General features: G+C 53.7%; 3 protein-coding genes across 3 annotated transcripts; all 3 read left to right on the top strand.

Moving 5' to 3' along the window:
- Nucleotides 1-262: 262 nt before the first annotated feature.
- LOC310914991 (protocadherin alpha-2-like) lies at nt 263-9,930 on the top strand (the record flags this gene model as incomplete). The annotated part of the gene is made up of 3 exons (XM_083871508.1): nt 263-4,356; nt 4,526-4,576; nt 9,856-9,930. Exons 1-3 carry the CDS (start codon nt 1,858-1,860, stop codon nt 9,928-9,930), a joined length of 2,625 nt encoding a protein of 874 aa, XP_083727634.1. The 5' UTR covers nt 263-1,857.
- Nucleotides 9,581-13,746, top strand: LOC310914990 (protocadherin alpha-6-like; the record flags this gene model as incomplete). Its single annotated transcript, XM_083871507.1, has 2 exons — nt 9,581-13,622; nt 13,726-13,746. The coding sequence occupies exons 1-2, from the start codon at nt 11,049-11,051 to the stop codon at nt 13,744-13,746; spliced, it is 2,595 nt and encodes an 864-aa protein (XP_083727633.1). The 5' UTR covers nt 9,581-11,048.
- Nucleotides 13,747-18,422: 4,676 nt separating this feature from the next.
- On the top strand, nt 18,423-22,866 carry LOC310914989 (protocadherin alpha-2-like; the record flags this gene model as incomplete). Its single annotated transcript, XM_083871506.1, has 1 exon — nt 18,423-22,866. The coding sequence occupies exon 1, from the start codon at nt 20,233-20,235 to the stop codon at nt 22,864-22,866; it is 2,634 nt and encodes an 877-aa protein (XP_083727632.1). The 5' UTR covers nt 18,423-20,232.
- Between the last annotated feature and the right edge of the window lie 1,942 nt (nt 22,867-24,808).

Below are 24,808 nucleotides of genomic sequence, written 5' to 3'. Positions count from 1 at the left end.
TGTGCTGGGCTGTGATGCGTTTGAGTTCCGAAGTGAGAGAATTTCATGGAATGTTTGTGCTCATTGGAGCCTGTTTGCACTGATGATGTCAAAGTCCTTGGGGTTTGATTTTCTGCTTCCAAAGGAGGTGTGTTCTTTTTCTGGTGTAGTACAGCTGTTCTTTGTCCTGTTATTGCCTTGCTGTGTTATTTGCTGGTCTGGGAGGGGAGTGGAGTCTGAGGAGTGTGGCTTTTTTCCTGATGGGGAGGGAAGGGGACAGGAGGTGTAGGGACAATGTATTTACTTGAGTTTTTCTGAAGGAGGAAATCAGGAGAGTTGTTCTTCCTCTGGAGACGTGCAAGGTCCCCATGAGCACTCCCATCCAAGGTCAGGTCTCTGATGCATGAAGAGTCTAACACAGACATAAGTAATTTTGTTTCTGAAAATTTGTTAAAGGGTAAAAAAAAGTATGGACAAAGAAGAGAAGAGGAATCGAGGAGGGTAGTGTGAGGCATGAAAGAAGAAGGAGGAGAAAGAAAAGAAAGGTAAGTAAAGGAATAAAGGAGGAGAAAGGAAAACAAATCTCTGCAGGTAAAAAATCAAGCAAAGAATAAAGAGACAAAAAAGGAAGGAAAGGATGACAGAGGAGATTATGGGCGTGCACCACCATCTTCTCTACGTGCTCTCTGCAGTCGAGGACCTCTGTATCCTCGGTCCTGAGGAAGGCTGTGCAAGGCTCGATGAGAAGTGATGAGGAAGAGGAATAAGAGGTTTTGTGTAACGGTGTGGCTGCACTCCGTGGTGAGAGTGATGAAGTCATGTAGTAAATAGTGTATTACAAGAGCAAGAGAGTAGGCAAAGAGGGAAGAACAGACGGCGAGGGAATGACAAGGAAAAGCAAAGGAAAAGGGAACAGAAAATAAAACAATGAAAGAATGAAAAAGCAATTTGGAGAACAAGAAGAAAGGAAAGATGGAAGATTAAATGAGTTTGCTGGCATACAGCAATGTTATCTCTGCACACAAAGAAGTGGGATGACGTGGAAAAGAGAGAGAAAAAAAAGAAGAAAGGAATAAAGGAAGGAAGCTGTGAAAGAGAAATCCAGAGGGACTATCTCAAGGAGATTACCAGGATAGACCGACGATCTCTTCTTATGCAGAGGGAAGTTGGTCTCCTGTGATCTTCCCGTTGGCTACTGTCCCGTGCGAAGGAGATGATTTCCTGCAGTTACAGCTCACAGCTCCAACATTGATCAATGACTCGATCATCAGAGGCATCGGGAGTCACCAGCAGCTTGGCAGCAGAGTTATGAAAGAGATAAATGGAAATAAAAAAGGAAAGGCAGTAAAAATTGAACAGGCAAGGCAAGAAAAAGGAAGAGAAAGAAGAGAAGAAGGAAGCAGAAGATAAGAAAAACAAAGAAATGGAAGCAAGAAAAAAAAAAAAGAAAAGAGAAACGTGAAAAAGAGTAATTGGAAAAATATTAAAAATACCTAAATGAAAGATAAAAGAACAGAGATTAAAAAAAGTGGAATAAAGAAGAAAAGGAATAGAAGGAAGGTCGGTGAAAAAAACAAAAAAAGGAGAGAGAGACGAGCAGGACAGTGAAGAGGGCACGGCAGTGACGGAGCTGCGGCCGAGTGGCTGCGGCGGAGCGTGTGGGGCGGCGGAGCAGCGCACGGTGTCGCTGCAGGCTCGGGAACGGCGTGTGGGCGGCTCCGCCCCGGTGCGGCGGAGAGCCCGGCTGTGAGCGCGGGGGGGCGGCGCGGGCCGGGCAGCAGAGCCGGGGCGTGCGGGCGGCGGCGGGGAGCCGTGCGGGACCGGGCCGGGGCCGGCACACGCAGCGGCGGCGGCCGGAGCGGCGGCGATCGAGCGGCGATGGGGGAGCGTCGGTGCGCGGCGCTGCGGGTGCTGGTGCTGCAGGCGGCCTGGGCGCTGGCGGGCGGGCAGGTGCGGTACTCGGTGCCGGAGGAAGCCAAGGCCGGCACGGTGGTGGGCCGTCTGGCGCAGGACCTGGGGCTGGAGGCGGGCGAGGCGGAGGCGCGGCGGCTGCGGCTGGTGGCGCAGGGCCGGCGGGCGAGCGTGGAGGTGAGCGGGGCGAGCGGCGCGCTGCTGGTGAGCTCGCGGCTGGACCGGGAGGAGCTGTGCGCCAAGAGCGCGCCGTGCGCGCTGCGCCTGGAGGTGCTGCTGGAGCGGCCGCTGCGCGTCTTCCATGTGGAGCTGGAGGTCACCGACATCAACGACAATGCCCCCGTCTTCCCCGCCGCCCGAAAAAACCTCAGCATCGCGGAATTCACCACTTTGCCGGGGTCTCGTTTCCCGCTGGAGGGCGCGTCGGACGCGGATATCGGAGCGAACGCGCAGCTCTCGTACACACTCAGCCCCAGCGAGCATTTCTCTCTGGATTTGCACCGGAGTGAAGAATACCGAGAATCCCTGTTTCTTGTACTCACGAAATCTCTGGACCGCGAGACGATTCCCGTGCACCGGTTGGTGCTGACGGCGAGTGACGGGGGCCGGCCGTCCCTGACAGGGACAATGGAGCTGCTGATCTCGGTGCTGGATGCAAATGACAACGCGCCCCAGTTCAACCAGTCGGTGTATAAAGTGCAGGTACCGGAGAACGCTACCGTGGGGACGCTGGTGACGAGGGTGAACGCCACGGATCCAGATTTGGGAAGCAATAGCGAAGTGACATATAGTGTAAGCAATACTTTCCCTGAGAAGGGGACGAATATTTTCCTTTTAAATGCAGGGACGGGTGAAATTCGTCTGGGAGGCACCGTGGACTATGAAGACATTCGTTCATATGAGATACAAATCGAAGCGACAGATAAGGGTTGGCCCCCGCTGTCGGGCCACTGCAAGGTGGTGCTGGAGGTGCTGGACGTGAACGACAACGCGCCGGAGGTGCGGGTGACGTCGCTGTCGGTGCCGGTGCCGGAGGACGCGTCGGTGGGGACGGTGGTGGCCCTGCTGAGCGTGTCGGACCGGGACTCGGGGGCGAACGGGCGCGTGCGGTGCTGGGTGTGGCCGGCGTCGCCGTTCGGTCTGGAGGCGACGTTCGCGGGCTCGTACTCGCTGGTGCTGCGCGAGGCGCTGGACCGGGAGCGGGTGTCGGAGTACGAGGTGGAGGTGCGTGCGGAGGACGGCGGGGCGCCGGCGCTGCGCGCCAGCCGCGGGCTGCGGGTGCCGGTGTCGGACGTGAACGACAACGCGCCGGCGTTCGCGCAGGCCGTGTACACGGTGCTGGCGCGGGAGAACAACGCGGCGGGCGCGGAGCTGGCGCGGCTGTGGGCGCGGGACCCGGACGAGGCGGGCAACGGGCGCGTCAGCTACTCGGTGTGGGAGGGCGGCGCGTCGTGGTCGTCGCGGTCGGGGGGCGGTTCGGCGGGCGGCGGGTGGCGTCCGGCGTCGAGCTACGTGTCGGTGGACGCGGAGAGCGGGCGTCTGTGGGCGCTGCGGCCCCTGGACTACGAGGAGCTGCAGGTGCTGCAGTTCGAGGTGCGCGCGGTGGACGCGGGCGAGCCGCCGCTGTGCGGCAACGCCACGGTGCAGCTCTTCGTGCTGGACGAGAACGACAACGCGCCGGCGCTGCTGCCGCCCGCGGGCTCGGCGCCGGAGGCGGGCGGCGCGGCGGCCGAGGCGGCGTTGGCGTTGGCGGGGGCGGGCCCGGTGTCGGAGACGCTGTGGGCGTGGGCGGCGTGGGGGGCGCCGGCGGGGCAGGTGGTGGCCAAGATCCGCGCCGTGGACGCCGACTCGGGCTACAACGCGTGGCTGCGCTACGAGCTGCGGGAGCCGCGGGCCAAGGGCCCGTTCCGCGTCGGGCTCTACAGCGGCGAGGTGAGCACGGCGCGGGCGCTGGACGAGGCGGACGGGCCTCGCCACACGCTGCTGATCGTCGTGCGCGACCACGGCGAGCCGGCGCGCTCGGCCACGGCCACGCTCAGCGTGTCGCTGCTGGAGGCGGCCGAGGCGGCGCTGGCCGCGGGATCCTCGGCGTCGTCGTCGTCGTCGTCGTCGCGGGCGGCGGCGGGCGCGGAGCCGGGGCCCGGGGCGGCCGGCGCGGCCACCAACGTGTGGCTGGTGGTGGCCATCTGCGCCGTGTCCAGCCTCTTCCTGCTGGCCGTGGTGCTCTACGGGGCGTCGCGCTGGGCGCCGCGGGCGGCCGTGCTCTCGGGGCCCGGGCCCACGACGCTGGTGTGCGCCAGCGAAGTGGGCAGCTGGTCGTACTCGCAGCGCCACAGCCGCAGCCTGTGCGTGGCCGACGGCGCGGCCAAGAGCGACCTCATGGTTTTCAGCCCCAACTTCCCTCCGCCGCCGCCCGGCCCCGCGCCCAAGGACACGCAGCCGGAGCCCTCCGCCCTCCTCGACACGGTCAGTCGCTCTGCCTTGCTCGCCTTTTCCCCTTCTCTCCTCCCTCTCCCAAGTGTCTCCCGGCCCTTTGCAGTTCCTATTTGTAGCGTGGCTCCGCCCGCACGGGCTGAGGGCAGTGTGATGTTGGCTGATTTTTAAAATCGTAACGGCATTTTTGCATCCGCCTCAGCGTCATTGCCGGAGCTCCCCAGCTACCATCGAGCTCGGGAATTGTCTTCCGGTATGCGGCGGCAATTAACTGACCGTGGGTGGGGTTTGTTGCTTTGAGTGGGAGTTGTTCTCTCCGATGTTTGCTCTCCCCTAGAGAGAAATGTCTGTTGGTTGTGAAAACAGGTACACTGAGGTGTCAGCTCTGCTGACGCTTTCGCTTGGTGGTGTGTAGCATTTTAACCCGAGATTGCTAAAGAAGGTGAAGACACGCAGGATGTAGTTGTGACAGTCCCCAGGCACCATGTACCATTTAACTGCCTTTCCTGAGTGATGATTGTGCCGACATCAGCATTGTCAAACACTGTCTCCTCTTCCCACTCAGTGCGAGTGACGTGTTGAAAAGTTACAATTGAGTCTTCAAGGTTTTATTATAGTGCTCCAAGGTGTATTTTTTCCCTATTGATTCTCCGAGAAGGTTTATTACAGTAGTCGGGAAGGCTTTATTGGACTTTTCCTGTGTACTTTTCCCAGTGTGTTGGTTTTCTAGACAGCATTATAAACTTTACGCAGAGGTTGGAAATTCAGGGTCGGTGAAAGAAAAGGAATGTTTTTTTTCCACAACCCCCTCCCTGCTCAAAATCATTCCATGTAGTTTTTGTTTTTATGGCAGGAGACAGACACTTGCCTGTCACAGCATTCTTTCAATATTGGTATCCCCAGCTGATGAGTTGTGAATTTTCCACAAACCTTCTCTTAAAAAACACACAAATATACCTGGATGGATATTATCCCTTACACTGCTGTGGTCATCAGCAGTTCTTTCTGTCCATCAGATCATGAGATCAATGCTCATTGTCATTAGAGGTATCCTAATACCTACAAACAGAGTTTACAAACAGATGTCCAGCATTTCAGGAGGGTGACAGAACTTGCAGATGATACATATTTCTATCCAGAATAGCTGAAGCAGTAGAAAACATGAAGGGTCAACTACAGGGAGTCTGCTGAACACAGCATACATAATATCATCTGTATGGGGGTTCTGTGGTGTCATTGATGGAATGGTTGTAGACTTGCATTCCTGGCCAGAGAATTGGCTTGATGTACAGTGGTTTATTGTGATATTCTTATGATAATTGTATCAGGAGCCACGTCCTTTCAAAAGCCCTGGAAAGTTCCCAACAAGGACTAAACTCAAGCAATCAGCCAAGCACCAAAATCCCTAATAAGAAAACTTGGAACATGAATTCTCCTACAGAAATAATATAATCCTTTATGTTGGTGTGGTTGTCAATGTTTGAGTTGTTCTATCACAACAGGAGATCAATGCCATTGTCATTTGGAGTTGTTCTGACATCATCTTGAGAAGGAGTAGAGCACTGGACATGGTCTCTATGACACCATCTCTGTGTTTTGTTATCCTGCTCTCCTTGCTGGCAATAGTCTGCAAAAAGTGCAGTGAGCCCTGTGGAGGTGAAGGAGGCAGTGAGGGGTTGGAGAGGTGAATGTGGCTGTGGCATTGTGCAGGCCCTGGCCATTTCCTGATATCAAGGCTGAGCTTGTGAAGTGAGACTTGTCTGATGAAACTGAAAGTTCCTGGGAAGATGTGCACCGTGTCATCAGACAGTCCTCTAGGTACTCTTTACTGTGCTGTTACTGTTGCTGACTCTGATCATTCTGGTATTTAATGTGGTTTTTATTAATAACTTTGTGCTCTTCTTTGACTCTCTTCCATAAGGGAGGTGATACAAGATGACAATTTGGACCTCGCTGTTCTCCCTCCTCAGTAGTGTAATTCTCCCATTTGCTTGGCTCAGCAGAGTCCTTGTGAAAACAGGGAAGCTTCTTAATCACTTTTCTTATGTTCTTTCCCCAAGAATGTTTTTATTTTAGTTACTTGTAGAAAGAAGTGTGCAGGCAGAGGAGCATGACCTGAAGTGTATGTTTTCTCTTTTTTGTGTTGCCTTTCTGAAGTGGATTGCAGCTGGATTGTGCAGTGAGGTGGCATAACCATACACTGTCCTGTTTTCATGTTATGGTAACATTTGCATTAACAGTCACACCATTAAAAAAACCTTTAAAACCCTCTTAAAAACCCCAAACCCTACGACCCAAGAAGTCAACCCGTACCCGACACCACATTTTCCTGTGCAGTAGGTATCATTGTTGGCACTGATGTATTTTTCAGCATTTGGGTTGGTCTTTCACAGCATTCTGTCATTGGCCATTGCCGTTAGAGTGGTCCTGACATCACCTCTATAAATAGCATTCTGCAATGTGATGTTTCCATCTGAGACTGGGGAGGCCACAGGAGATGAGGTGAAGGTGGCAGTGGTGCTGAGTAGGCCCTGACCATGTCATAATATGAAGTGTGACCTCACAGTCTGTGGGAGCTGGAAATCCTTGGGAAGAGTGTGGGCCGTGTCATAGAAGGCAGGAATGTGAGCTGATGTTCTTGTCCTGAGAACACGTCCCAGAGTAGGGAATGGGAGATGCCTGAAGAAAATGACGAGGCAGGATGGGCACAGGTTTCCTTCCTAAGATCCATTCCTGGGCTCCTAAAGGTATGGAGTTGAAGGCCTTCTGGGTACTGAGTTAATTCCATGGGAGTTTAATGCCCATCATGTTCTTTGAGGTTGTGAGTATTTCCCACCAGAGACATTCCTTGTGCTGCTGCTGCCTGAGGCAGACAAGGCATTGGTGCAGAGGGTGTGGCCTGCAGACTGCTGACTAATTCCCAATGGACTTTTTGATTCCTGTTTAGGACAACCTTTTTCTAGGAGGGCAGCACTTCAGTCTCCTGTCCTTGTATAGTGGTGGGCATCTATAGTAGCTTCCACAGCTACAGAACTTTCCATGATGGTTCCTTGCTCCTCCTGAGGCTAATTTTTAAGGGCCCATGATAATGTGGATGTCATTTCTGTGCATTCAGCCTCCCATACTTGTGAACTTGAAAATTTCCCCTTGGTAGAAGTTACGTGTCCTGTTGTCACAGGTGTCTGATTCTGATGTCTGACTTACACAGAAATCCCTGCAGAGCAGCCCAGCTGTGGTTCTCGAGGGTACAAATTCTCCCTTCCAGCTGATATGATGGGGTGTGCTTGTGCTTTGGCATTTGCTCTCTTTCTCTCCAAGTGCAGAATCCATGTGGACTGGGGTGACAACAGACATGCCTTTATGTCATCAAGTTCTTCAGAAGTCATTTCTTATGTTCTGTGGTGTTTCCACCAGAGATTGCTGAAAAGGCATCAAGCATGAAGTGTAGGCAGATGAGAAGAATCTGCCAGAGAGGGGGGGGCTTCCTATCCCTCCAGATGTTCCTTGTGCCAATTGTAAGGGAAGGTGAGGATATGCAAATGACCTTCTTATAGCAGGTTTTGTGTTATTGTGAAAGAGATTCTGCAAGTGGCACAAGGGATGGCCTAGGAATGTGATGGGGATGGCCTTGAGCAGGGAAGGGTCTTGCCTGAGGTAGATGATCTGTACGACAATCTGTGTCTTTGGTGAAGGACTGGAGAATGTGTGCTTAGGTGGATTCGCTGGTTCCTGGGGTGTGAGACAGAGGATTCTAGTAGAAAATATCAAGAAGAGGCTCCACAGACATTACTAATACCTGAGATTTCTCCAGTCCTCCAAAAGTTCTGCATATCCTTATGCCCCGTTGTTGCCTTCATGCATTTCAGTACAGTGGAATTGCATTATTTAGCTTTCTTCTCCCTTCTTACCAAACTCTCACAGTCATGCTTTTCTGTCTCTCATGTTAGCAATGTGTTGGTAATACCAGATAATATGAGATACTGAGTTTTGGCAGCTGTCCAATTGCAAACATTTGGGTAGTTTTCTCCCAGAGTGCAGGATGACTTTTCCATGCTCCTGAGCTGAGGTTGATGTTGAGACAATGTCCTTCCTGAGCTTGATGGTGCCCCTCCCCCATGACAGAAGTGCACTGTGCTTTGCCCAGTGATTTCAAGGCTTTTCTAGAATGCACAAAATTATTCTCTATCCATTTTTCTCAATAGTCTCTGTTAGTGTTAGAACCAGTTTCCTGCTCTGAGAATATTTCTTTTCTGAAGAAGCAATGAGTGATGCTACAGGTAAGTGACTTCTTGCTGAAGAAGATGAGTCTGAGAGACAGCTGTACCTTTGTGATTCTTTAGTTGTGGTGTCTTCATCTTGGATTGAGCAAATGTGTCTGGATTGGGAGTTGGAGTCAACAATGCTTGTGGATTCCTTCCAACCTGAAATATTCTGTAATTCCCAGACTGGACCACAGTCTGCTCTCGTTTCTTTCTTGCTTCTTCCAGCATGGTTTGAGCAGTTGACAGCAAGCAGAGATGGAGGAGGGCCTCTGATGTATTTCTCAGAATAGATGTCTTGGGAGTGGAGAGCAGGTTCTCAGGCAAAATTGTGTGGGTTTAGGTTGATTTGTGTTTCTGGGTGGATCATGGTATTGAGTGAGAGGTATGGCTTGGGGGCTAATGGCCCTGAGTATGGAAGTTCTTGCTGTGTTCTTTCTGGCAGAGCTTTTCTGCCTGGGAGGAGAATCAAGAGATTGTCATTCATCAAGCAGGTGGAGAATGAGGCAGGAAGAATAGCTCTTCATTGAAATGCAGGAAGAATTCTTAGGCACTGTGGTTGCAGTGTGCCTTTTCAGTGTTCATGGCAGAATGGTGTGCTGGGCTGTGATGGGTTTGATTTCCAAAGAGAGAGAATTTCATGGAATGTTTGTGCTCATTGGAGCCTGTTTGCACTGATGATGTCAAAGTCCTTGGGGTTTGATTTTCTGCTTCCAAAGGAGGTGTGTTCTTTTTCTGGTGTAGTACAGCTGTTCTTTGTCATGTTATTGCCTTGCTGTGTTATTTGCTGGTCTGGGAGGGGAGTGGAGTCTGAGGAGTGTGGCTTTTTTCCTGATGGGGAGGGAAGGGGACAGGAGGTGTAGGGACAATGTATTTACTTGAGTTTTTCTGAAGGAGGAAATCAGGAGAGTTGTTCCTGATTAGGAGACATGCAAGGTCCCCATGAGTACTCCCATCAAAGGCCAGATCTCTGAGGAATGGAGAGCATGGTGTAGACATTTAAAAATCATTTTGCTTAAAAAACATTTTGGTAAAAGGGAAATAAAAAGGATGGAGGCAGAAGAGAAGAGGAATCGAGGAGGGTAGTGTGAGGCATGAAAGAAAAAGGAGGAGAAAGAAAAGAAAGGTAAGTAAAAGAATAATGGAGGAGAAAGGAAAACAAATCTCTGCGGATAAAAAATCAAGCAAAGAAGAAAGAGACAAAAAAGGAAGGAAAGGATGACAGAGGAGATTATGGGCATGCACCACCATTTTCTCTACGTGCTCTCTGCAGTCGAGGACCTCTGTATCCTCGGTGCTGAGGAAGCCTGTGCAAGGCTCGATGAGAAGTGATGAGGAAGAGGAATAAGAGGTTTTGTGTAACGGTGTGGCTGCACTCCGTGGTGAGAGTGATGAAGTCATGTAGTAAATAGTGTATTACAAGAGCAAGAGAGTAGGCAAAGAGGGAAGAACAGACGGCGAGGGAATGACAAGGAAAAGCAAAGGAAAAGGGAACAGAAAATAAAACAATGAAAGAATGAAAAAGCAATTTAGAGAACAAGAAGAAAGGAAAGATGGAAGATTAAATGAGTTTGCTGGCATACAGCAATGTTATCTCTTCACACAAAGAAGTGGGATGACGTGGAAAAGAGAGAAAGAGAAAGAAGAAAGAAGAAAGGAATAAAGGAAGGAAGCTGTGAAAGAGAAATCCAGAGGGACTATCTCAAGGAGATTACCAGGATAGACCGACGATCTCTTCTTATGCAGAGGGAAGTTGGTCTCCTGTGATCTTCCCGTTGGCTACTGTCCCGTGGGAAGGAGATGATTTCCTGCAGTTACAGCTCACAGCTCCAACATTGATTGATGACTCGATCATCAGAGGCATCGGGAGTCACCAGCAGCTTGGCAGCAGAGTTATGAAAGAGATGAATGGAAATAAAAAAGGAAAGGCAGTAAAAATTGAACAGGCAAGGCAAGAAAAAGGGAGAGAAAGAAGAGAAGAAGGAAGAAGAAGATAAGAAAAATAAAGACATGGAAGCAAGAAAAAAAGAAAAGAAAAGAGAAACGTGAAAAAGAGTAACTGGAAAAAATATTAAAAATACCTAAATGAAAGATAAAAGAACAGAGATAAAAAAAGTGGAATAAAGAAGAAAAGGAATAGAAGGAAGGTCGGTGAAAAAAAAGAAAAGAGGGAGAGAGAGACGAGCAGGACAGTGAAGAGGGCACGGCAGTGACGGAGCTGCGGCCGAGTGGCTGTGGCGGAGCGTGTGAGGCGGCGGAGCAGCGCACGGTGTCGCTGCAGGCTCGGGAACGGCGTGTGGGCGGCTCCGCCCCGGTGCGGCGGAGAGCCCGGCTGTGAGCGCGGGGGGGCGGCGCGGGCCGGGCAGCAGAGCCGGGGCGTGCGGGCGGCGGCGGGGAGCCGTGCGGGACCGGGCCGGGGCCGGCACACGCAGCGGCGGCGGCCGGAGCGGCGGCGATCGAGCGGCGATGGGGGAGCGTCGGTGCGCGGCGCTGCGGGTGCTGGTGCTGCAGGCGGCCTGGGCGCTGGCGGGCGGGCAGGTGCGGTACTCGGTGCCGGAGGAAGCCAAGGCCGGCACGGTGGTGGGCCGTCTGGCGCAGGACCTGGGGCTGGAGGCGGGCGAGGCGGAGGCGCGGCGGCTGCGGCTGGTGGCGCAGGGCCGGCGGGCGAGCGTGGAGGTGAGCGGGGCGAGCGGCGCGCTGCTGGTGAGCTCGCGGCTGGACCGGGAGGAGCTGTGCGCCAAGAGCGCGCCGTGCGCGCTGCGCCTGGAGGTGCTGCTGGAGCGGCCGCTGCGCGTCTTCCATGTGGAGCTGGAGGTCACCGACATCAACGACAATGCCCCCGTCTTCCCCGCCGCCCGCAAAAACCTCAGCATCGCAGAATCGTCTGTGCCGGGGTCTCGTTTCCCGCTGGAGGGCGCGTCGGACGCGGATATCGGAGCGAACGCGCAGCTCTCGTACACACTCAGCCCCAGCGAGCATTTCTCTCTGGATTTAGAAAAGTCGGACGAGCGAAATCTTGTTCCTGAACTAGTTTTAACGAAATCTCTTGACCGCGAGACGATTCCCGTGCACCGGTTGGTGCTGACGGCGAGTGACGGGGGCCGGCCGTCCCTGACAGGGACAATGGAGCTGCTGATCTCGGTGCTGGATGCGAATGACAACGCGCCCCAGTTCAACCAGTCCGTGTACAAACTGCAGCTACCAGAGAACGCTACTGTGGGGACGCTCGTGGGGCGAGTGAACGCCACGGATGCGGACGAGGGACTTAACAGTGAAATAACGCTTACTGCAGCCAGTTTCGTTCCCTTGAGTGGAAGAGATGTGATTTCCGTTAATCCGAAGACAGGGGAAATTCACCTCACAGCAGCCGTGGACTTCGAGGAAGTCAGTATATTTGATTTTCGTATTGAGGCGAGAGATCAAGGTTGGGCCCCGCTGTCGGGCCACTGCAAGGTGGTGCTGGAGGTGCTGGACGTGAACGACAACGCGCCGGAGGTGCGGGTGACGTCGCTGTCGGTGCCGGTGCCGGAGGACGCGTCGGTGGGGACGGTGGTGGCCCTGCTGAGCGTGTCGGACCGGGACTCGGGGGCGAACGGGCGCGTGCGGTGCTGGGTGTGGCCGGCGTCGCCGTTCGGTCTGGAGGCGACGTTCGCGGGCTCGTACTCGCTGGTGCTGCGCGAGGCGCTGGACCGGGAGCGGGTGTCGGAGTACGAGGTGGAGGTGCGTGCGGAGGACGGCGGGGCGCCGGCGCTGCGCGCCAGCCGCGGGCTGCGGGTGCCGGTGTCGGACGTGAACGACAACGCGCCGGCGTTCGCGCAGGCCGTGTACACGGTGCTGGCGCGGGAGAACAACGCGGCGGGCGCGGAGCTGGCGCGGCTGTGGGCGCGGGACCCGGACGAGGCGGGCAACGGGCGCGTCAGCTACTCGGTGTGGGAGGGCGGCGCGTCGTGGTCGTCGCGGTCGGGGGGCGGTTCGGCGGGCGGCGGGTGGCGTCCGGCGTCGAGCTACGTGTCGGTGGACGCGGAGAGCGGGCGTCTGTGGGCGCTGCGGCCCCTGGACTACGAGGAGCTGCAGGTGCTGCAGTTCGAGGTGCGCGCGGTGGACGCGGGCGAGCCGCCGCTGTGCGGCAACGCCACGGTGCAGCTCTTCGTGCTGGACGAGAACGACAACGCGCCGGCGCTGCTGCCGCCCGCGGGCTCGGCGCCGGAGGCGGGCGGCGCGGCGGCCGAGGCGGCGTTGGCGTTGGCGGGGGCGGGCCCGGTGTCGGAGACGCTGTGGGCGTGGGCGGCGTGGGGGGCGCCGGCGGGGCAGGTGGTGGCCAAGATCCGCGCCGTGGACGCCGACTCGGGCTACAACGCGTGGCTGCGCTACGAGCTGCGGGAGCCGCGGGCCAAGGGCCCGTTCCGCGTCGGGCTCTACAGCGGCGAGGTGAGCACGGCGCGGGCGCTGGACGAGGCGGACGGGCCTCGCCACACGCTGCTGATCGTCGTGCGCGACCACGGCGAGCCGGCGCGCTCGGCCACGGCCACGCTCAGCGTGTCGCTGCTGGAGGCGGCCGAGGCGGCGCTGGCCGCGGGATCCTCGGCGTCGTCGTCGTCGTCGTCGTCGCGGGCGGCGGCGGGCGCGGAGCCGGGGCCCGGGGCGGCCGGCGCGGCCACCAACGTGTGGCTGGTGGTGGCCATCTGCGCCGTGTCCAGCCTCTTCCTGCTGGCCGTGGTGCTCTACGGGGCGTCGCGCTGGGCGCCGCGGGCGGCCGTGCTCTCGGGGCCCGGGCCCACGACGCTGGTGTGCGCCAGCGAAGTGGGCAGCTGGTCGTACTCGCAGCGCCACAGCCGCAGCCTGTGCGTGGCCGACGGCGCGGCCAAGAGCGACCTCATGGTTTTCAGCCCCAACTTCCCTCCGCCGCCGCCCGGCCCCGCGCCCAAGGACACGCAGCCGGAGCCCTCCGCCCTCCTCGACACGGTCAGTGGCTCTGCCTTGCTCGCCTTTACCCCTTCTCTCCTCCCTCTCCCAAGTGTCTCCCGCCCCTTTGCAGTTCCTGTTTGTAGCGTGGCTCCGCCCGCACGGGCTGAGGGCACTGTGATGTTGGCTGGATCTTTAAAATTTTACCGGCATCTTTCAATTTTCCACCGTATCCTTTCAGACGTTCCGCAGCTGTTACTGAGCTGGGGAAATGTCTTCCGGCATCCCGCCGCGAATTAGGGACCGTGGCTGAGGTTTTCTGCTTTGAGCGAGAGTTGTTCTCTCCTATGTCTGCTCTCCCGTAGAAAGAAATATCTGTTGATTGTGGTAATACCTCCGCTGACAACGCTTTTGTTCGCTGGGGTGTAGCATTTTAACCCGAGATTGCTGAAGCCGGTCACGCAGACCTCACGTGAAGACGCTCAGGATGTGGCGGTGACAATCCCCCAGGCACCATGTACCATTTAACTGCCTTTCCTGACTGGGGATTGTGCCGTTATCAGCATTGTCAAAATCTGTCTCCTCTTCCCACTCAGTGCAAGTGACGTGTTGAAAGGTTACAATTGAAGCATCACGGTTTTATTATAGTGCTCCGAGGTGCAATTTTTCCACATTGATTCTTCCAGAACATTTTTTATAGTACTTGGCAAGGCTTTATTGGACTTTTCCTGTCTTCTTTTCTCAGTGTGTTGGTTTTCTAGACAGCATTATAAACTGCTTACGCAGGGGTTGGAAATTCAGGGTCGGTGTAAGAGAAAGAATTTTGTTTTCCACAACCCCCTCCCCGTTCGAAATCATTCTATGTACTTCTGTTCATGGCTGGAGACAGACACTTGCCTGTCTCAGCGTTCTTTCAATCTTGGTATCACCAGTGGCAGAGATGTGAATTATATGGAAACATTTCTTAAAAACCACACAAATTTACCTGTATGGATATTATCCCTTACATTGCTGTGGTCATCAGCATTTATTCTTTTCCATCACATCATGAAATGAATGCTCATTGTCATTAGAGATATCCCGTTACAGTGTCTACAAACAGATGTCCAACATGTCAAGAGAGTGGCAGAACTTGCAGGTGATTCAGATTTCCCTCCAGAATAGCTGAAGCAGTAGAAAACAAGAAGAGTCAACTACAGGGAGTCTGCTGAGCACAGCACATATAATATCATCTGTATGAGGGGTTGTGCTGTCATTGATGGAATGGTTGTAGACTTGCATTCCTGGCCAGGGAACTGGAATGATGTACACTGGCTTGTTGTGATGTTCTTGGAATATTTGTATCAGGAGACATGTTGTTTCAAAAGCCCTGGGGAGTTCCCAACAAAGAATAAACTCAACCAAGCAAGCAAGCACCAAAATCCCTAATAAACAACAACAACAAAAGAGTTCTCCTCCTTTATGTTGGGGTGCTTGTCAATGTTTGAGTTGTTCTATCACAACAGGAGATCAATGCCATTGTCATTTGGAGTTGTTCTGACATCACCTTGAGAAGGAGTAGAGCACTGGACACGGTCTCTATGACACCATCTCTGTGTTTTGTTATCCTGCTCTCATTGCTGGCAATAGTCTGCAAAAGCTGCAGTGAGCCCTGTGGAGGTGAAGGAGGCAGTGAGGGGTTGGAGAGGTGAATGTGGCTGTGGCATTGTGCAGGCCCTGGCCATTTCCTGATATCAAGGCTGAGCTTGAGAAATGAGAGTTTTCTGATGGAACTGAAAGTCCCTGGGAAGACGTGCACCATGTCATGAGAGAGACCTCCAGGTACTCTTTACTGTGCTGTTACTGTTGCTGACTCTGATCATTCTGGTATTTAATGCGGTTTTTTTATTAATAACTTTGTGCTCTTCTTTGACTCTTCCATAAGGGAGGTGATATAAGATGACAAATTTGACCTCGCTGTTCTCCATCCTCAATAGTGTAATTTCTCCCATTTGCTTGGCTCAGCAGAGTCCCTGTGAAAACAGGGAAGCTTCTTAATCATTTTTCTTATGTTCTCTCCCCAAGTATGTTTTATTTTAGTTACTTGTAGAAAGAAGTGTGCAAGCAGAGGAGCGTGACCTGAAGTGTATGTTTTCTCTTTTTTGCCTTGCCTTTCTGAAGTGGATTGCAGCTGGATTGTGCAGTGAGGTGGCATGAACCATACACTGTCCTGTTTTCATGTTATGGTAATATTTGCATCAACAGTCACACCATTAAAAAAACCTTTAAAACCCTCTTAAAACAAACAAACAAACAAACCCCACGACCCAAACAATTCGACCCGTACCCGACACCACATTTTCCTGTGCAGTAGGTATCTTTGTTGGCACTGATGTATTTTTCAGCATTTGGGTTGGTCTTTCACAGCATTCTGTCATTCGCCATTGCCTTTAGAGTGGTCCTGACATCACCTCTATAAATAGCATTCTGCAATGTGATGTTTCCATCTGAGACTGGGGAGGCCACAGGAGATGAGGTGAACGTGGCAGTGGTGCTGAGCAGGCCCTGACCATGTCATAATATGAAGTGTGACCTCACAGTCTGTGGGAGCTGGAAATCCTTGGGAAGAGTGTGGGCCGTGTCATAGAAGGCAGGAATGTGAGCTGATGTTCTTGTCCTGAGAACACGTCCCAGAGTAGGGAATGGGGGATGCCTGGGGAAAATGACGAGGCAGGATGGGCACAGGTTTCCTTCCCAAGATCCATTCCTGGGCTCCTAAAGGTATGGAGTGGAAGGCCTTCTGGGTACTGAGTTAATTCCATGGGAGTTTAATGCCCATCATGTCATTTGAGGTTATGAGTATTTCCCACCAGAGACATCCCTTGTGCTGCTGCTGCTGCCTGAGGCAGACAAGGCATTGGTGCAGAGGGTGTGGCCTGCAGACTGCTGACTAATTCCCAATGGACTTTTTGATTCCTGTTTAGGACAACCTTTTCTAGGAGGGCAGCACTTCAGTCTCCTGTCTTTGTATGGTGATGGGCATCTATAGTAGCTTCCACAGCCACAGATCTTTCCATGACGGTTCCTTGCTCCTCCTGAGGCTAATTTTTAAGGGCCCATGATAATGTGGATGTCATTTCTGTGCATTCAGCCTCCCATACTTGTGGACTTGAAAATTTCCCCTTGGTAGAAGTTACGTGTCCTGTTGTCACAGGTGTCTGATTCTGATGTCTGACTTACACAGAAATCCCTGCAGAGCAGCCCAGCTGTGGTTCTTGAGGGTACAAATTCTCCCTTCCAGCTGATATGATGGCGTGTGCTTGTGCTTTGGCATTTGCTCTCATTCTCTCCAAGTGCAAAATCCATGTGGACTGGGCTGACAACTGACATGCCTTTATGTCATCAAGTTCTTCAGAAGTCATTTCTTATGTTCTGTGGTGTTTCCACCAGAGATTGCTGAAAAGGCATCAAGCATGAAGTGTAGGCAGATGAGAAGAATCTGCCAGAGAGGGGGGGGCTTCCTGTCCCTCCAGATGTTCCTTGTGCCAATTGTAAGGGAGGGTGAGGATATGCAAATGACATTCTTATAGCAGGTTTTGTGATACTGTGAAAGAGATTCTGCAAGTGGCACAAGGGATGGCCTGGGCATGTGATGAGAATGGCCTTGAGCAGGGAAGGTCTTGTCGGTGGGTGATGATCCGTAGAACAATCTGTGTCTTTGTTGAAGGACTGGAGAATGTGTGCTTCAGTGGAGTTGCCTTTTCCCGGGGTGTGAGACAGAGGATTCTAGTAGAAAATATCAAGAAGAGTCTCCACAGACATTTCAAATACCTGGGATTTCTTTTCCATAAGTTCTGCATATCCTTACGCCCCGTTGTTTCCTTCATGCATTTCAGTACAGTGGAATTGCATTATTTGTCTTTCGTCTCCCTTCGTACCAAAGTCTCAGTTGTGTTTTTCTGTCTCTCATGTTAGCAATGTGTTGGTAGTACCAGATAATAAGAGATACTGAGTTTTGGCAGCTGTCCGATTGCAAACATTTGGGTAGTTTTCCCCTAGAGTGCAGGATGACTTTTCCATGCTCCTGAGCTGAGGTTGATGTTGAGACAATGTCCTTCCTGAGCTTGATGGTGCCCCCTCCCCCATGGCAGAAGTGCACTGTGCTTTGCCCAATGATTTCAAGGCTTTTCTAGAATGCACAAAATTATTTTTTATCCATTTTTCCCAATAGTCTCTGTTAGTGTTAGAACCAGTTTCCTGCTCTGAGAATATTTCTTTTCTGAAGAAGCAATGAGTGATGCTACAGGTAAGTGGCTTCTTGGTGAAGAAGATGAGCCTGAGAGACAGCTGTACCTTTATCCCTCTTTAGTTGTGATATCTGCATCTAGGACTGACCGAATGTGTCTGGATTGGGAGTTGGAGTCAACAATGCTTGTGGCTTCCTTCCAACCTGAAATATTTTATACGTCCCAGATTGGAGCACAGTCTGCTCTCATTTTTTTCTTGCTTCTTCCAGCTTGGTTTGAGCAGTTGGCAGCAAGCAGAGATGGAGGGGGGCCTCTGATGCATTTCTCAGAATAGATGTCTTGGGAGTGGAGAGCATTTTTACAGGGAAAATGCTCTCGGTTTAGGTTGATTTGTGTTTCTGGGTGGATCATGGTATTGAGTGAGAGGTATGGCTTGGGGGCTAATGGCCCTGAGTATGGAAGTTCTTGCTGTGCTCTTTCTGGCAGAGCTTTTCTGCCTGAGAGGAGAATCAAGAGCTTGTCATTCATCAAGCAGGTGGAGAATGAGGCAGGAAGAATAGCTCTTCATTGAAATGCAGGAAGAATTCTTAGGCACTGTGGTTGCAGTGTGCCTTTTCAGTGTTCATGGCAGAATGGAGTGCTGGGCTGTGATGGGTTTGATTTCCAAAGTGAGAGAATTTCATGGAATGTTTGTGCTCATTGGAGCCTGTTTGCACTGATGATGTCAAAGTCCTCGTGGATTGGTTTTCTGCTTCCAAGGGAGATGTGTTCTTTTTCTGGTGTAGTAGAGCTGTTCTTTGTCCTGTTATTGCCTTGCTGTGTTATTTGCTGGTCCGGGAGGGGAGTGGAGTCTGAGGAGTGTGGCTTTTTTCGTGATGGGGAGGGAAGGGGACAGGAGGTGTAGGGACAATGTATTTACTTGAGTTTTTCTGAAGGAGGAAATCAGGAGAGTTGTTCTTCCTCCGGAGACATGCAAGGTCCCCATGAGCTCTCCCATCAAAGAGCTGGTCTCTGATGCATGAAGAGGATGGTGTAGAGATTTCAAAATCATTTTGCTTAAAAAACATTTTGGTAAAAGGGAAATAAAAAGTATGGTGGCAGAAGAGAAGAGGAATCAAGGAGGGTAGTGTGAGGCATGAAAGAAAAGGGAGGAGAAAGAAAAGAAAGGTAAGTAAAAGAAAAAGGAGGAGAAAGGAAAACAAATCTCTGCGGATAAAAAATCAAGCAAAGAAGAAAGAGGCAAAAAAGGAAGGAAAGGATGACAGAGGAGATTATGGGCGTGCACCACCATTTTCTCTACGTGCTCTCTGCCGTCGAGGACCTCTGTATCCTCGGTGCTGAGGAAGCCTGTGCAAGGCTCGATGAGAAGTGATGAGGAAGAGGAATAAGAGGTTTTGTGTAACGGTGTGGCTGCACTCCGTGGTGAGAGTGATGAAGTCTTGTAGTAAATAGTGTATTACAAGAGAAAGAGAGTAGGCAAAGAGGGAAGAACAGACGGCGAGGGAATGACAAGGAAAACCAAAGGAAAAGGGAACAGAAAATAAAACAATGAAAGAATGAAAAAGCAATTTGGAGAACAAGAAGAAAGGAAAGATGGAAGATTAAATGAGTTTGCTGGCATAGAGCAATGTTATCTCTGCACACAAAAATGTGGAATGAAGTGGAAAAGAGAGAGAGAGAAAGAAGAAAGAAGAAAGGAATAAAGGAAGGAAGCTGTGAAAGAGAAATCCAGAGGGACTATCTCAAGGCGATTACCAGGATAGACCGACGATCTCTTCTTATGCAGAGGGAAGTTGGTCTCCTGTGATCTTCCCGTTGGCTACTGTCCCGTGCGAAGGAGATGATTTCCTGCAATTACAGCTCACAGCTCCAACACTGATCAATGACTCGATCATCAGAGGCATCGGGAGTCACCAGCAGCTTGGCAGCAGAGTTATGAAAGAGATGAATGGAAATAAAAAAGGAAGGGCAGTAAAAATTGAACAGGCAAGGCAAGAAAAAGGAAGAGAAAGAAGAGAAGAAGGAAGCAGAAGATAAGAAAAACAAAGAAATGGAAGCAAGAAAAAAAAAGAAAAGAAAAGAGACACGTGAAAAAGAGTAACTGGAAAAAAATATTAAAAATACCTAAATGAAAGATAAAAGAACAGAGATAAAAAAATGGAATAAAGAAGAAAAGGAATAGAAGGAAGGTCGGTGAAAAAAAAGAAAAAAGGGAGAGAGAGACGAGCAGGACAGTGTAGAGGGCACGGCAGTGACGGAGCTGCGGCCGAGTGGCTGCGGCGGATCGTGTGAGGCGGCGGAGCAGCGCACGGTGTCGCTGCAGGCTCGGGAACGGCGTGTGGGCGGCTCCGCCCCGGTGCGGCGGAGAGCCCGGCTGTGAGCGCGGGGGGGCGGCGCGGGCCGGGCAGCAGAGCCGGGGCGTGCGGGCGGCGGCGGGGAGCCGTGCGGGACCGGGCCGGGGCCGGCACACGCAGCGGCGGCGGCCGGAGCGGCGGCGATCGAGCGGCGGCGATCGAGCGGCGATGGGGGAGCGTCGGTGCGCGGCGCTGCGGGTGCTGGTGCTGCAGGCGGCCTGGGCGCTGGCGGGCGGGCAGGTGCGGTACTCGGTGCCGGAGGAAGCCAAGGCCGGCACGGTGGTGGGCCGTCTGGCGCAGGACCTGGGGCTGGAGGCGGGCGAGGCGGAGGCGCGGCGGCTGCGGCTGGTGGCGCAGGGCCGGCGGGCGAGCGTGGAGGTGAGCGGGGCGAGCGGCGCGCTGCTGGTGAGCTCGCGGCTGGACCGGGAGGAGCTGTGCGCCAAGAGCGCGCCGTGCGCGCTGCGCCTGGAGGTGCTGCTGGAGCGGCCGCTGCGCGTCTTCCATGTGGAGCTGGAGGTCACCGACATCAACGACAATGCCCCCGTCTTCCCCGCCGCCCGAAAAAACCTCAGCATCGCGGAGTCATCGCTGCCGGGGTCTCGTTTCCCGCTGGAGGGCGCGTCGGACGCGGATATCGGAGCGAACGCGCAGCTCTCGTACACACTCAGCCCCAGCGAGCATTTCTCTCTGGATTTGCACCGGAGTGAAGTCTACCGAGAATCCTTGTTTCTGGTACTCACGAAATCTCTGGACCGCGAGACGATTCCCGTGCACCGGTTGGTGCTGACGGCGAGTGACGGGGGCCGGCCGTCCCTGACAGGGACAATGGAGCTGCTGATCTCGGTGCTGGATGCGAACGACAACGCGCCCCAGTTCAACCAGTCCGTATACACAGTGCACCTGTCAGAGAACGCTACAGAGGGAGCGCTTGTGGCGAGGGTGAATGCGACAGACCCGGATTTTGGAAGCAATAGCGAAGTGACATATAGTATGAGCAATATTTACCCTGAAAAGGGGATAAACATTTTCGTTTTAAATGAGAGGACGGGTGAAATTCGTCTGGGGGGCACCGTGGACTATGAAGACATTCGTTCATATGAGATACAAATCGAAGCGACAGATAAGGGGACCCCCTCGCTGTCGGGTCACTGCAAGGTGGTGCTGGAGGTGCTGGACGTGAACGACAACGCGCCGGAGGTGCGGGTGACGTCGCTGTCGGTGCCGGTGCCGGAGGACGCGTCGGTGGGGACGGTGGTGGCCCTGCTGAGCGTGTCGGACCGGGACTCGGGGGCGAACGGGCGCGTGCGGTGCTGGGTGTGGCCGGCGTCGCCGTTCGGTCTGGAGGCGACGTTCGCGGGCTCGTACTCGCTGGTGCTGCGCGAGGCGCTGGACCGGGAGCGGGTGTCGGAGTACGAGGTGGAGGTGCGTGCGGAGGACGGCGGGGCGCCGGCGCTGCGCGCCAGCCGCGGGCTGCGGGTGCCGGTGTCGGACGTGAACGACAACGCGCCGGCGTTCGCGCAGGCCGTGTACACGGTGCTGGCGCGGGAGAACAACGCGGCGGGCGCGGAGCTGGCGCGGCTGTGGGCGCGGGACCCGGACGAGGCGGGCAACGGGCGCGTCAGCTACTCGGTGTGGGAGGGCGGCGCGTCGTGGTCGTCGCGGTCGGGGGGCGGTTCGGCGGGCGGCGGGTGGCGTCCGGCGTCGAGCTACGTGTCGGTGGACGCGGAGAGCGGGCGTCTGTGGGCGCTGCGGCCCCTGGACTACGAGGAGCTGCAGGTGCTGCAGTTCGAGGTGCGCGCGGTGGACGCGGGCGAGCCGCCGCTGTGCGGCAACGCCACGGTGCAGCTCTTCGTGCTGGACGAGAACGACAACGCGCCGGCGCTGCTGCCGCCCGCGGGCTCGGCGCCGGAGGCGGGCGGCGCGGCGGCCGAGGCGGCGTTGGCGTTGGCGGGGGCGGGCCCGGTGTCGGAGACGCTGTGGGCGTGGGCGGCGTGGGGGGCGCCGGCGGGGCAGGTGGTGGCCAAGATCCGTGCCGTGGACGCCGACTCGGGCTACAACGCGTGGCTGCGCTACGAGCTGCGGGAACCGCGGGCCAAGGGCCCGTTCCGCGTCGGGCTCTACAGCGGCGAGGTGAGCACGGCGCGGGCGCTGGACGAGGCGGACGGGCCTCGCCACACGCTGCTGATCGTCGTGCGCGACCACGGCGAGCCGGCGCGCTCGGCCACGGCCACGCTCAGCGTGTCGCTGCTGGAGGCGGCCGAGGCGGCGCTGGCCGCGGGATCCTCGGCGGCGTCGTCGTCGCGGACGGCGGCGGGCGCGGAGCCGGGGCCCGGGGCGGCCGGCGCGGCCACCAACGTGTGGCTGGTGGTGGCCATCTGCGCCGTGTCCAGCCTCTTCCTGCTGGCCGTGGTGCTCTACGGGGCGTCGCGCTGGGCGCCGCGGGCGGCCGTGCTCTCGGGGCCCGGGCCCACGACGCTGGTGTGCGCCAGCGAAGTGGGCAGCTGGTCGTACTCGCAGCGCCACAGCCGCAGCCTGTGCGTGGCCGACGGCGCGGCCAAGAGCGACCTCATGGTTTTCAGCCCCAACTTCCCTCCGCCGCCGCCCGGCCCCGCGCCCAAGGACACGCAGCCGGAGCCCTCCGCCCTCCTCGACACGGTCAGTGGCTCTGCCTTGCTCGCCTTTACCCCTTCTCTCCTCCCTCTCCCAAGTGTCTCCCGCCCCTTTGCGGTTCCTGTTTGTAGCGTGGCTCCGCCCGCACGGGCTGAGGGCAGTGTGATGTTGGCTGGGTTTTTAAAATCGTAACGGCATTTTTGCATCCGCCGCAGCGTCATTGCCGGCGCTCCGCAGCTGTTATTGAGCTGGGGAAATGTCTTCTGGCATCCCGCCGCAAATTAGGGACCGTGGCTGAGGTTTTCTGCTTTGAGTGCGAGTTGTTCTGTCCTATGTTTGTTCTCTCGTATTAAGAAATCTCTGCATTGTGATAACAGGTGCACCGAGGTGTCAGCTCCGCTGAGCTTTCGCTTGCTGTTGTGTAGCATTTTAACCCGAGATTGCTGGAGGAGGTGAAGACACGCAGGATGTAGTGCTGACAATCCCCCAGGCACCACGTACAACTTAACTGCTTTTATTGAGTTCTGATTGTGGTGGTGTCAGCATTATCCAAAACTGTGCCCTTTTCCTACTCAGTGCAAGTGACGTGCTGGAAGATTACAGTTGAGGCATAAAGGTTTTATTACACTTCTCCGAAGTGTAAATTTTCCCCATTGATTCTCCCAGCAGGTTGATTACAGTACTCTGGAAGGCTTCATTGGACTTTTCCTGTTTTCTTTTCCCAGTGTTTTGGTTTTCTAGACAGCATTATAAACTTTACACAGATGTTTGAAATTCAGGGTCGGTGTAAGAGAAGGAATTTTTTTTTCCCACTACAAGCTCCCCTCTCAAAATCATTCTGTGTACTTTTGTTCATGGCTGGAGATTGACACTTACAGAGCATTCTTTCAATGTCTGTTTCCCCAGCAGCGGAGTTGTGAATTATCCAGAAACATTATCTTAAAACACAGACAAATATACCTGTATGGATATTATCCCTTACACTGCTGTGGTCATCAGCATTTATTGCTTTCCATCACATCATGAAATCAATGCTCATTGTCATTAGAGATATCCCGTTACAGTGTCTACAAACAGATGTCCAACATGTCAAGAGAATGGCAGAACTTGCAGGTGATTCATTTTTTTATCCAGAATAGCTGAAGCAGTAGAAAGCATGAAGGGTCAACTACAGGGAGTCTGCTGAGCACAGCATATATAATATCATGTGTACGTGGGTTTTGTGGTGTCATTGATGGGATGGTTGTAGACTTGCATTCCTGGCCAGAGAATTGGCATAAAGTACACTGCCTTCTTATGATATTCTTGAAATATTTGTATCAGGAGCCACGTCTTTTGAAAAGCCCTGAAAATTTATGAAGAAAGATTAAACTCAACCAACCAACCAAGCACCAAAATCACTAATAAGAAAACTTGGAACATGGATTTTCCTACAGAAACAATATAATCCTTTATGTTGAGGTGCTTGTCAATGTTTGAGTTGTTCTATCACAACAGGAAATCAATGCCATTGTCATTTGGAGTTATTCTGACATCACCTTGAGAAGGAGTAGAGTACTGGACATGGTCTCTATGACACCATCTCTATGTTTTGTTATCCTGCTCTCCTTGCTGGCAATAGTCTGCAAAAGCTGCAGTGAGCCCTGTGGAGGTGAAGGAGGCAGTGAGGGGTTGGAGAGGTGAATGTGGCTGTGGCATTGTGCAGGCCCTGGCCATTTCCTGATATCAAGGCTGAGCTTGAGAAGGGAGATTAGTCTGACATTTGGTCTGAAAGTCCCTGGGAAGTCGTGCACCATGTCATGAGACTGTCCTCTAGGTACTCTTTACTGTGTGTTATCGTTGCTGACTGCTGATCATGCTGGTATTTAATGTGGTTCCCTATGAAGAACTCTGGGCTCTTCTTTGACTCTACTCCATAAGGGAGTGATACAAGATGACAATTATGACTTCACTGTTCTACCTCCTCATGGTGTAATTTCTCCCATTTGCTAGGCTCACCAGAGTCCTGTGAAAGCAGGGAAAGTCTTAAAACATTTTCTTATGTTCTTTCTCTAAGTATGTTTTATTCTAGTTCCCAGGAGAAAGTGTGCAGGCAGTGTGACCTGAAGCTGTATATTTCCTTTCCTTTCCTTTC

Source organism: Zosterops lateralis (assembly GCF_965231275.1).
Source record: "Zosterops lateralis genome assembly, chromosome: 14".
Taxonomy (NCBI): domain Eukaryota; kingdom Metazoa; phylum Chordata; class Aves; order Passeriformes; family Zosteropidae; genus Zosterops; species Zosterops lateralis.
The sequence above is the reverse complement of the archived record's forward strand: the minus strand, read 5'-3'. Positions and strand labels throughout refer to the sequence as shown.